General features: G+C 47.7%; 1 protein-coding gene across 1 annotated transcript; it reads left to right on the top strand.

Annotated features, from left to right (window-relative positions):
- Nucleotides 1–416: 416 nt before the first annotated feature.
- On the top strand, nucleotides 417–2,477 carry LOC125945667 (uncharacterized). Its single transcript, XM_049667885.1, has 3 exons — nucleotides 417–428; nucleotides 1,041–1,486; nucleotides 2,357–2,477. The coding sequence occupies exons 1-3, from the start codon at nucleotides 417–419 to the stop codon at nucleotides 2,472–2,474; spliced, it is 576 nt and encodes a 191-aa protein (XP_049523842.1). The 3' UTR covers nucleotides 2,475–2,477.
- Nucleotides 2,478–13,350: the final 10,873 nt, after the last annotated feature.

Here is a 13,350-nt window from a genome sequence, read left to right as displayed (position 1 = left end):
TACGGGGAAAGGTCGCGAGCAGCGGGAGCGGGAGAGTTCCTTCCTGGAGATCGTATCGACAGACAGCGTTGTATCGCGTCCACCCGCACACACGGGCACTCACGCATGTTCACACTCCCGTCCACTCACACTATCCAACGGCACATACGTTGCACGCGAGAAAAAAAAACAGAAGAAGAAAAACGCTAAATGAAATCGGAGAGGGTCGGAGGAGAGGCGGAATTTTTGTCGCCACTCGTTACAAGGCGAACGCGCTCATTTGCCGCATGGTACGGCGGTCCGGGTATAAAAGAAACGGTGTCATCTTTTGGCAACGGACACACGCACGCCGCACGCGTTCGCATCGTCGATCTCGGCCAAGGACTGCACGACATTTCGTCTCCTGCCCCCTCCGAGGAAGCCGCGAAGAAGGAACCATGCGAACTTTCGTGAGTTTGTCGGTCCATTCTCAAAACTTTCAACCGGAACCTACAAAAATATTTAGACGAAGTGCACAAACGAATTACGTTGAGCGCGGACGAAACGCCACGAGTGTATGTACTATATATTCTTTAGTATTATTAGTATTAGAGGTTGTTCCAGATCCAGAGGAGAGATGGAGAAAATAGGCACTACTTGCACTAGTGTTTGCACCCAACAGAGGCTACTGCGTTGGGCTGCTGAGCTCGAGGGCTCGATCCCGGCCGAGACGGCTGCATTTACATGGGGACCAAACGCGAAAAACGATCGTGTACTTCGCAAAACAATCGTGTACCAACGAATTGCGACCCCAAAGCCCCCAAAGCGCGGCACACAAGCGTTCTTGCATTCCGTGACCATTGAAATTCGGCCACCGCGGCTTTCGTGTTTGTCTCTTTCCCTTCTGCCGTTTCTTGTGCTGTTTTTGTTCGTAGCATCACGTGCCGCCTAGACCAACAGCAAACTTTCTTGAAAACCAATCCACCAACAACCTTATGTTTCGCAGCAAAGCGCCGTAGCCAGTGAGCTACCGTGGCAACGTTTCCATGGACTTACTTAAGTTAACCTTTTCGCGAGCGCAGGCTCTCGTCGTGTGCTGCCTGCTCGCGGCCGGTGCCCGGGCCGTTCCCATCTACAGCATCGGCGTTCCCGTGGTGCAGTCGGCGCTGCATCACACCGTCATCCAGCCCGCCGTGCGAGCCACCGAGCACCACAGCACCGTCGTCGAGCACCACCCGGGAACGGCCGTCGTCAGCCACCATCCGGGAGTCGTGGAGACGGTGCACCACCACCAACCTGTGGCCGTAGCCCATGCGGTGGTCAACCCTGCACGCACTGTTGTCCACCACGTGGCGCCGGCCGTGGTCCACCACGCCGAACCCGTGGTGCACGCCGTGTTGCGGCCGGCCGTGGTGGCGCAGCAGAGGGAGCTGGTGTACACGCCGCACCACGAGCACGGCTACAGCGTCGTGCAGACGAAGGTGACCCAGCCCAGGTCCAGCGTGGTCGAGCACCATCCTCTCACCGGGTAGGTTCTATAGCGTAAGCTGGTCGATAAGAAGCCTTAGGAAACATGGAGGTCTGGGCTGTCCGTATAACGTATTGCCGTTTACGGTGAATTCCGGATCCCTTAAGGCGGAGACATGAAGCTATTATAATTCTTATTATTATCATTATTAATAATATTATTATTACAGTCTAGCATCTTGCCTATTTCTACTTTCTATTGTCTCTCTAAACTAAAATCTTTATCTCTATATTGTAAACTTACCTATGCATGTAACAACTCTGACGTCATCCCTTTTCCGCATTTTCCCACCAATGCTGTAAACGTTCTAATTGATATTAAGATAAAGAAATGGAGCTGTGCGGGCCATGTAATGCGTAGGATGGATAACCGGTGGATCATCAGAGTTACAGAATGGATACCAAGAGAAGGGAAGCGCAGTCGAGGACGGCAGAAAACTTGGTGGAGTGATAAAGTTAGGAAATTTGCAGGCGCAAGTTGGAATCAACTATCGCGCAAGACAGGGGTAATTGGAGATAGCTGGAAAAGTCCTTTGTCCTACAGTGGACCTAAATATAGGCTGATGATGATGATGATGATGATGATGATGATGATGATGACTCTAAACGTCGATTGATTATTTCGTCCACTTACTCGTAACGCTCTCATCAAGTTTGAACTGCAGTGGTTCTGGAAGGCAGACGTTGCATGAGGTCCTGGATGGAGTGATGCGTTACGAATGCATGCCAACCTGAGAACGCATTAACGGAGCTTTCTTGCTTTCAGTTTGCTCGCGTTTGAATTTAGGCTAACAGCAGAAGATACGGTAACGTGTATTTTATTGACGGTTGTTTCAAACACTCATCTACTCGAACGGTACGTGTCTCGCAGGCTTCCGTACCGCCAGACCGACTACCACCACGCCCCCGTGGTGAGCGGTTCCCGGAGCTCCGTGCACCACAGCAGGCCCGCCACCCTTGTGCAGCGAACGAGGACCTTCCTGGTCTAAACACCGGCGCGACCATCTTGGATTGCTTCATTTCTACCATCGCGCATTGTAGAATTCTAGATGGCGCTGTCCTTCCACGTTTTTTTTTTTCAACATTTCTTTCAAGAAGTGTTCATTGACTCTGTAATGCTCCGGCCAAATTTTCCTGACGTGTGCGTCGCTGTGCAAGGACTGGGTGATAAGGCAAATTTGTTATCATAAATATACGCATGCGGACATGTAGTTAGTGTTTCTGAAGCACGTCCCAAAGCCTAACTGGCAGGGAGACCGCTGACAGGTTGGTGTTAGACGCGTACAACTGTACATCATAGATAGGGTTCAGCATTATCGTGTTTCTTTTGATTTTTTGAAGGAGGCGGAGGCAAAATTAGAGTGTGCCTGTCGAATGTTTTGTTTTCTTTTTTTGTGTGTGATAGGTGGACTTTATCGGAGCTTTATTTTACAATAAAATTCGGAGCTTTCAACGTTTTTAACGTTATTTTTCTTTCAGATCCCTTCATACTTCTAAAACGGCCTTTGATGCCCAAAGATAGGCAGTTACATAGCCGCAGCAGAATATTCATTTATAATTTCCAGTTACAATAGCAGAACACTTTATCGCCATTGCAAGTTATTAATATTCTGCCATTGTTGGCAATGATCATTACGGCGCACACTTTACGCATTACGGAACAAAACATTGAGAACTTCCTTTCAACGCTCGCACTGGACAGACGCAAGGACACTAGATCCAGCACAGTCCAGATGTTGCCTGATGTTCTATGTATTTCTTACTGCATCTCTGCATTCAACCGTACACAATACATTTTGCAAGTACTGCGAGCTGTGTCGAAGTCATCGTATCACCGGAACACGTGTGTTAGCAGTGTGTGCAATGGGATACAAATTTGCGAGCGTGTCCAAAGAATCGTTATGCATGTAAACACATTTAAATGTAATGTTCATTTTCCCGCTTTTGATGTTATGACAATGATCAATTCAGCGTTGTACCCATGTTCACTGCCGATGGGTGACTGGGGCCCAGTTGGGCTGCGGTTGTAGAGCATTTTTTCCGGCCACCTTTTTTCACTGTAATTTTTAACGAAAATAAAGCGGATTGATTGATTGATTGATTGATTGATTGATTGATTGATTGATTGATTGATTGATTGTGAAAGGTTGGCTACCATGTAGTGGGGGAAAGGGAAGGGAGAGGAGAATATTAAGAGGAGAAAAAGTCCAGTGTTGATATCGCCGACGTAGAGTGAAAATTCATCTTGCAGAAAACTAAGAGCTCAACGATTTCTTAGCCATCCGTCTCATGAGTCATGACACTACCTTGCCAGCAAGGTAGTGCCATGTCTCGTTGATGTGAAATTCTTTCTTCTGAGAGACGCCGGTCGTCCAACTGGTTGAGCACGCCGGAAAGCGATTCTCACTGAACAAGGTACTGTGGGCACTGGCACAAACCATGACAGTTTGTTTTCTCGTCGCCGCAGTGGCCGCGGGCTGCGGTATCGGCCACCCCTATGCAGAACGCGTAGGAACTGGTAAAGGCGACGCCTAACCATAGCCTACACGAAAAGGTCGCGTCTCTTCGGGGACGCCTTGGTAAAGGTCGAAAGCTTAAGGTTGGATCCAGGGTGTATAATCAGGTATCCATGAAATGTGGTTCGGATAATTCCAATAACGCCGGACCCTAATTATGGGGCAGGTGCATAGACAATCACAGTTGGCCCATCAAAACAAATAACATCGACTGCAGCATTATTCGGTAAAACAAAATGCGTATTGAAATTAAAGTACGTCACAGGGAGATAAGATGACTTGGCAAAGCAGTGAGCGAAAGAGTGGGATATTGAGATAGGGAACCGTATGGTGGGTTTGTGCTGCTGTCTCAGCGATGTAACCAAAATAACAAGAAAAAAAAGAAAAGAAAGGAATAGGCTGGAATGTTAACCAGCTTAGCTGGTTGGCCTGAATGGCTAGTTGATTGGCACTGTCTGGGGAGGCGGAAGAAAGAAAGAAAGAAAGAAGGAAAGAAAGAAAGAAAGAAAGAAAGAAAGAAAGAAAGAAAGAAAGAAAGAAAGAAAGAAAGAAAGAAAGAAAGAAAGAAAGAAAGAAAGAAAGAAAGAAAGAAAGAAAGAAAGAAAGGGGGAACTGTCTCGTTGGCTACCTAACACGAGGGGGGAGGGTCCTCCTTCCCAAGTTTGAAACCGTCCATCTTCCATATATGATCACATTTTACGAGGCTTTCGGCGATTAATGCCTGGTTAGGAATTGCAAGATCCTTAGCGAATTGCAAAAGAAAGCTAGTCGCAGGTCAGAGCCGCATCAGCACCTTCCGCATCACGCGAGCTGTGCTTTTACCATTCAGCAACCGTGGCGGCCATACTCTTGCCCACGTATGTATTTTTGTATGTGTGCTAGATTAGCAACGGCCATGGCGGCGGCATGGTCGCGAGTAGCACTATAGCTGACACATCCAAGGCTCGATCTAGTACATACGCAAATACCCAAGAAAGCGGGCGAAATGATGGCCGCCTCGGTAGCTCAATGGCAAAGCACCACTCGCAGATGCGGAAGCTGCTGGTGTGGCTCCAACCAGCGGCTAGTGGTACTTTTCTGTCACTTTCGTTTCCGTTTTCCTGGTTATTTCGACATTTCAGTGAAAACAAAGTGAACTTTTTCCACGCTTTCCCCGGTCTCATTGACTGCTCTCTTCATGTGGCTGTAACTAATGAAAGAGACTGGTATTTTTTTTTTTGCGTTCACCGAACGTGTGTCCAATTAGTGGCGCGCTTTCGAATTTAGTGGCGCGTACCTGGTACAGGCAACGCTGGATAGGTTCATCAGGAAGCTAAAATGCTTCGTCCGGTTCACCGCCGGTTCGAAGGCAGCCGAGACCGCCCAGTTGAGCTGCGTTTTGTCCTCGTGGAAGATGCACTATAACTGCCCATGTCGATGATGCAATGCAGAGAGGTTAACGAGGCTTTGTTCAGTTTGCTAACCTACAGGTGGTTAACCTATAGGTTGCTTAGTTGTGAGGCCAGGCTCAAATGACTTCTGCTTAGGCAAAAGGCCAATCCTCTAGGCAACTCAAGCCACACTGAAGAGCCTGTCAGTGGTTTTCGAACCGACGACAGTCGCAGATGACTGTTGAGATGGCCAGTAGATGAGATGGCCAATAGTTTCTTCACATCTGTACTGAACGCGCATGGGTGAGTCAGCCACTAAGTGCGATAGCTGCGTGAATTCGTAAAGGCTGCTCCGACACACTGCAGAAACTGCACTGTATCGTCATATCCTCAAATATTTAGTAGTAACTTCCATCGCAATGACAAATTGAGGCTGTATAAGTGGCGGTTCGGGTTCGGCGGAGCATTCGAATGATACAACGTGATATTAAGCGCGCGGTATTGCCGAAGCTATCTTGCAGCGTCCACGCTTGATAACGGCGTGATGAGTGTCGGGGCTCCAGCGTAGGTACTCCAGGCAGCGTCATGAGTGACGTGGTTATACCAACGATGCTAGTGTCACGACAGCATTTGCAGTATTAGCATATTGTTCATAGCATTAGCATACAACAATTGCAGCACTGTAGAAACCAATATACCTCAGCTGCGATATTACGTTCCACCAATAAACATCTCTTCCACCAACTATGCAGCTCGGCGGCCACGATCTAGCTCTATAAAGTTTTGAATCGTAATCTGATATTCGTCCTTCCCGGACAAAAAAATAAAGCCGTCTCTGTTCCACAAGGCCAAATAGTAAGTCCAGACCATACCATCCAATGCCAAGGACGTCGACGAGCTAGGCATCGACCTGCGGCCTCCCTCAAGCGAAGAACTTGTCGACTGTCACCTAACGGTCCTCCTTCGCAAAAGAAAAACCAGCTATCTTCTAGAAGGTCATGCAGCTCTTTTCCATCCGTCTCGAACAGCAGAGTAGGATCTGCAATCTAACGGTCGCCCTTTCCAGTCGAAAAGCTGCTCGTCTTCCAGACGGCCATATAGTTCTGCGGCCTGCGTTCAAGAAAATTGGCCTTGACAGCGGTGGCGTTGACATCGTCAGTCACAGTCCCAAGCAAGATAAGGCCGGTCGTGCGTTGGGGCGGTGGGTACTGTGCACACACAAGCAGTTAAATATTGGTTTCTCGATGGCGCATGCTGAGATGCGACGGTGACACGAGATGGGGCGAACGATCCGCGTCGCGTCTATTAATTAGCTTCGCGCTGCATAGCCCCGACATTTATGGTCGCACAAATGTCACAAGCGGCGCCGGACCACGTATCTCAAGCGTCCCCGAGAAACACATTTACCAGCGTTATCTGCAGCGCGCCAAGGACGTCGACGGGCGAGGCATCGATGAACCCTGTTTATTATAGAGACCTGCGTTTTTTCCTTAAAATGACACAAAGAAGTGTCGCTTACTGCTGCTTCGTTCTTGCTGAAGTTTCGCAGCAAGATCTCATTTTAAGGTCCAGGTGCCGAATTCACAAAGCTTTTCTTTCGTACGCACTCTCTGCCACAGGCCAACCGCCTTCGCTAATAATATGTCCACCATCAGGATTGACTGAAATTTTCTCTTACAAACAATTTTAGCGCATGAATGTTTTGTGAATTCGGCCCCAGATTTTTTTTTTCAATACAACTCTTGCCACTGTTCCTTGCCTGGTTTCAGTAGTTCCTTGAAAAAAAAAACCTGCATATCCAAAGCACATGTTGGATTATATGTGAAGTAAAGCTTTAGTAAAGCGGTTATTGAATGCTTTACAACTAACGGCGAAGCGTGCAATTTTGTTTACTTTCATCCTATGCAAGTGGTAATTGCGTAGAAAGTTTATTTTTTGTTGTTTATTCGCCGCAAAGGTCATAATTTAATGTCATGCAGATTTTATGCTTGTGGCCTACATCGTTCGCAAGTTATGCCGTAACGCAAACTCCAATTTAGGAGAATGTACAATGTGAAACATATATTGCCTGAGGGCGAAAAAGAAATGTACGGATCAGACCGTAAGTGACGCTCTGCTAAATTTGTCTAAAAAAATGTCACAGTTTCGACCTAAGGGCGAAGCAATGAGTGCGATAGCAACACAGCAATGTCATACGAAGTAAGGTGAGCGGCTTTGGTAGCAATATGAATTGTAGTAAACATGAGCTGATTAAGTAAGCAGGTGTGCTGCGGCGTAAGTAGACCGACATGAAGAGAGACTCGATGACCACGAGCAGGCGCGTGTGAAACGGTGGTGTTGATGAGAAGCGCTTCCCGTGGGCAGCGCGTGCGAAGGGACACACCTGTAGCGCTGCACTGCCGATCCGGGCAGCATTGCGTGTGTAGCGTGCGTTGGAAAATGTGGCCCGACTATTACGAACTGAATGAACAAGCGTGGTGTGAGCGCGCACAAACACGAAGAGATCACACTGAATGACAGCAGACAACGACTGTCAAAACGCTGGCAGCAAGCATACGCCGCAGCGGGCGAAGGTACGTGCGGTCTATCGCTTCAACGGAAACTGAGCGGCGAATGCACGGCGCTTAAAGGTCAGAGCGGTGTGGAGATAAGAGACGGTGCGAGCGAGCGACGAGCGCGGTTGTTGGCAGAGAAGTGCGCCCCCCCCCCCCCCCCTTGCTCCCTCCGGCGCTGGCTTCCTGCTTCCTTGCTTACGCGTGGGAGATTGAGTGCGTTCGCTCTCCGTGATAGCGCGCGTCCCCGCACGCTTCCTCTCGGGCATACGGCGCGCGGCGGAGATTTTATCTATAGGGAACCTCACGGCGACGGCGACGACGACGGCGACGCCGACGGCAGAAATCCGGTTCAAGTGTCCATATAATTGCTATCGCAATAAAACGCATTCGCAACAGGTGCAACTAACAGTCACAACAGAAAAACACGTTTTCTCATCTTAGCTCGCAGATTTCATACACGTCGATCGGTTACCAGCGCTCACGCTCACGGTCCCGCTTTACCTGGAGCCCCAGTTTTTTTTTTTTTTTTTCTCCGCTCCAGGTGTCCAAGCCTTCCGGAACGCCCAGAGCACCCCTTTTCGCGTCGATCCGTCGCACAGAAAGGACGTAGACGCCAGTCACATTTTTGTGCTCGAACAGATTGAACTAACATACGCAACCAAGTTATTCTTCGACGCGTTCAGTTGACATTGGCCAGTTCATCCATGTCACAATCCGGCCGTAAAGCAACCGCCGTGCCCATCCTCTGCCGCCTCTGTGTACCAAAATGGCTAGGGTGCCTCAACAACGCGTCCCTCGTATCGAGGCACCGCTATAACAATGGCGACCGAGCAGCGCGAGGCTGCTCAAAGACTGTCACTACCCTGAACGGCGGCGTTGCTATCGAGGCACCCTATTGGCTGGCGTTGTCAGACGCCTGGTAGCTGCCAGAGCACTGCTCTTTCTGCCAAAGCAGTAGTCGCCTTGCGTGCTTCGTCACAGCAACATATTACAACAGAGTATAGTTAGAACACCTTCCAAGGAGTTGAAGCGCAACTATAGTATTGACAAACGGAACTTAAAGTTGAGGGACAATAAGTGTGGGAAAAGTACAAGTGTGAGGAAAGTTTCAGGATAGTGCTTCAAAAACGACACTTAAGTATCACATTCCAAAGTAACACTTTTCCGGACAAGCGTGTCGTTTGGTGTCGAGGCTACGTAAATAATTTACGCGTACGATGGGCTTAATCGCAAAATAATAGTTTTTGCAGCAATATAATGCCGAAATAAATGTTGCAGTGCTCGCACACGCACTCTGCTGAGCAAAATAAACCACGGTTTACACTTTTAATGCTTCACTCAAACTCGCCTGGCCACAAGTTCACATTGGACCGAGGTCCAATGCGAACAGCCGCACCGCGATTGTGTGCCGTCATCTCGATTTTTTAGATGTTGTTGAGAACGGGCGGAGTCCGTACGTAGTGTTTGTTGTTTCCGCTTAGAAGGTGTGTGTGCGAACTGTTTGTGTTCTTTTTTTTTTTTCAACCCGCGCACGACGATAGAAAAAAAAAGAAAACCAATTTTTCTGAAGAAGAACGCGCCGTGCTGCTGGAACTTGTCTCGCGCCACCGCAGCGTGGTTGAAGACAAGAGAACGGACGTAGTATCCATCAGTCGGAAACAGGAGTCCTGGAAAAAATAGAGGGCGAATTCAAATGCCGCCATAATGTGACGCCGCGGACGTGGGTTGAGCTGAACAAATGCTGGGAGAATCTGAAAGACAAGTGGCGTAAATGTAACGCAGAAGACATGCGGGAACGGTTTTCTAATAATAATAATAATAATAATAATAATAATAATAATAATAATAATAATAATAATAATAATAATAATAATAATAATAATAATAATGCCGAAAAAGCACCGCTCGCTTCGAAAAGCGCTACCGCAACAAGAATTCCGCGTCGTTATACACCTCTATGGGATTCTGTCGATCCCTGAGAACTGGCCGTAACGGCCGGCGGCGCGTATCGGTATGCCTCATCCTCCGTAATATCGTCCATACTTCCGACGAAATCGACCAAGTCGGCAGGGCTAGTCGTAGCAGTCGGCCATTTTGTTTGACGAATGTAGAGAAAGTGGCACTTAAGGTTGCCAGTAGCTGTACTTTACTGTCCGGCAGTTAAGTGTCGATTAAAGTTTACCTTTAGTGTAAGATTTGTCTCTGAAACGCGTTAAGCGCCGACCGGTTACTTAAGTCATAAGTTAAGGGTAAGTTCCCGCTGTGAATACGGGCCTAAACCTTGCTATCGATGTCAATGCTTCGCTTATTTTGGTGAATCTGCCCAAAAAAAAAACTTTTAATACGCTTTGAGTCATGTTTTGAAATAGATTCTGCTGGTTTGATCTGATCTGACCCGATCTGTACTCTAGCGTTTCCGAAATGAAGGCCACTTTAGGATGGGATCTACTACACATGCGTAGGCAGAAGTTAAGGCTCAAGCTATTACACCGAATATATAACAGTGAGACAGGTATCGATCGCCATATCTATCTACCGGAACCAGATTACATATCGACTCGCTGTGATAACAACAAAAAGATCTCAGCCTATAACTGCAGAACAAACACGTTTTACTACTCTTTTTTCCCCAAATCAATTAGACAATGGAATACAGTATCAAATGATATAGTAAATGTGTCAAATAACGAATTATTCTATTCTATGCTGTGATGGTGCTCTTGTAAAACAAATGTATTTGCTATATATCCTGAAAACCTGTTTGTTTGACATTACTTGTGTCTCTCTCTAAATACTATTGTAGTGCTTCTGTTTGTGAGTATATCTGTGCAAAAGCTTTTCTGTATTACTGGTCATGTTTTGTTCCCCCCTACGTAATGCCTTTATGGCGATGTAGGTACTCTGTAAATAAATAAATAAATAAAAATAAATGCAACTCTAGATTATTTTTGCACCCTCCCCCCATCTTAAATCGCGAGCACTTCACGATATCACCACAAGCATTGTTGCCCAAACTCCGTCCAGTTTCGCACTGGTAGCTACCTAAACATCCGTTGTGAGTTATTAGATAAAAGTGTTGTTCCATAAGAGAGACGCTTCTACGAAGTTCGGTGTGCCCTTTGTAGAGGTGCCTTCGAACACGTTCACCTCTCATGCCCACGTTCCTGCTTACCTGTATCACTTTTATCACTTTATTAAGAGCTCAAAAAGGTTCGTTTACATTGCCCTTAGCTGCACGCCTTAAAGCGCATCGCTTAATCCCGGAACGGAGCATGACGCAGTGTGCGCGCTCTGAAAACACGCGCCGCGTGAGTTATAGACGCGCGCTCTTGGCACACTTGTCCCACCGCGAGCCCTCAAACTTATGCAGATGCACGAATTCAAGGCAACCGCTGCCGCTCCGCCTCCTAGCTAATGGCGGCTATACACTCGACTTTACATAGTTTGCCTACGACAGTCGCTGATGGGTCCCGCGCACGCGACAGTAATCCAGCCGAGCCGTCTCGAAGGTCGAACCACGCAACGGTCAACAGTTCAGCGCAACCGGCTTGCTTCTGCAGCGGTACGCCGCTTATCTTGCGAGCTGTGCGCGCTTGCGGTATCGCCTTAGAAAATTCGACGTCGACGCTCTCCGGACATCCGCCGTCTCTTGTTGGGAGCACAGCCGTCGTCGTTCTCATGGAGAGACTATAGGCGCGGATGTCACGATGAACGAGCTGCTTGAAGCGCGCGCTTTTATCCTGCAAACACTTGCTAAAATGTATCCGCCACAGCAGCCGGCCAACGTAGATTACAGCGTGGTGGTTCCGAGGTTTCGATCACTTCTCGTACAGCGTAAATGTTAAACTGAACACAGAAAGTGGCACGTGTGACACCTAACATACAAGTGCCCGAAACCTTTGAGAATATTCTCCCTGGCTTTCCCTCTACTTTCTTTCTTTTTCACCTTGGATCAACGTCGCCATAAGGAGAGTGCACACTTTCAAAAACTCTTACGGAGATGTAGCTCATCTTATTGATTGATAACCCACAGCAACAAATAGCGGAATTGGTCAGACTTTACATAAAGTTTTCATTATTTCCGTAAGAAGACTACAGGAAACGCGAAACTGGAAGATTCTTGCGTCGGTCGGCATATTCCCTCACGAGCACACTGACTCATACTCGCACCACGCTCATTTCACAGGCGTTTGCAGAGTGTTAATGAGTGATGAACGGAGTGATTGGAGATGGGTATGAAAGAGAATGACTGCCAGTGATCTGAGTCATCGTCATCGGCATCACTGACTACGTTTATAAGGCCGCTGATCGGGGTATTGAATAATGGTGGCAAAGAATACGTTCACAATATTCACTATTAGTTTGGTCCCTTATGCAAAAATGAGTGGGAGAAGTTTTTTCATGTCTCAAAGGAAGTGGAAACAGCTGGATTCCAAACAATTGCAGAATACACGCGATTAAAAAAAAAACCAAAAATTGCTGAAGTCGCACTTTAGGAAACATTGCAGAGCACTGCACATGGCGGGGCGAAAAGCTCAGTTCAAGAACGCTGTACACTCGTGGAAACTCACTGGACTAAAAGTGGACTTGGGCATGAAGTGAAGGCCGGTTGACGTATCAACGAAAACTCAGTAACGTTGACATTGAGTGCGATTATGAACGTGAGTGACTATCTGAGAGTGTGAGCGGACGTAAGAGGTAGTGAGTACGAGTTGGAGCATGAGTTAGAGCACGAGTTAGAGCATGAGTCGATTCCGGCGAGAGTCAGTTGAAGGAAGTATGAACGCAAGTGAGTGTTGGCGAGCAGGTGTGCTTGCGAGTAAGAACGTGAGTGAGTGGCGATGAATGTGAATGTGAACCAGTGGGAAGAACATGAGTGAACTTGAGGCTAGCCCGAAAAAAATATTAGTGAGTGAGTGGTGTGAGTGAGTGAGTGTCGAGGTGATCTGCAAACTGTGCATTCTGAGGGACATTTCAGTGTGCAGGCGAGTACGTCCGCTCCATAGACGCGAATGTGCGCATACCTCCAGTGGCAGACAACGTTCTATGGCATATGCCCGCACGGAAAAGCAAATAGAGGTAGCGCACCTGCCACCGGTAACCGGAAGCAAGCTTGGCTGATGCTAAGATACAGAGAAAACGGGGACTCATTGAGCCTTACCACGCCGGATCCGTGATCGTTAAACTTTTTGTGGCGATTCCTCGATACTTTACGAGTTTTCACTGTCGAGACTATACCGCTAGATCAGAGAATCCGCATCCTCTGTGTCAGACGGAATTAAAAACGAAAAAAAATGTTCGAAGAAAGCAGTGAAAGCTCAAGCAGGAATAAAATGCGAGACACTCTGCCAAGGTCACCGCATCAAACCGACAGAAACACAGCCCTGACGAAAATGGGACATGAAGGTACTCGCACGCTTCTCT

The sequence above is a fragment of the Dermacentor silvarum genome, chromosome 5 (genome assembly GCF_013339745.2).
Source record: "Dermacentor silvarum isolate Dsil-2018 chromosome 5, BIME_Dsil_1.4, whole genome shotgun sequence".
NCBI lineage: Eukaryota > Metazoa > Arthropoda > Arachnida > Ixodida > Ixodidae > Dermacentor > Dermacentor silvarum.
Note: the sequence above shows the minus strand (reverse complement) of the source record. Positions and strands in the feature narration are given on the sequence as shown.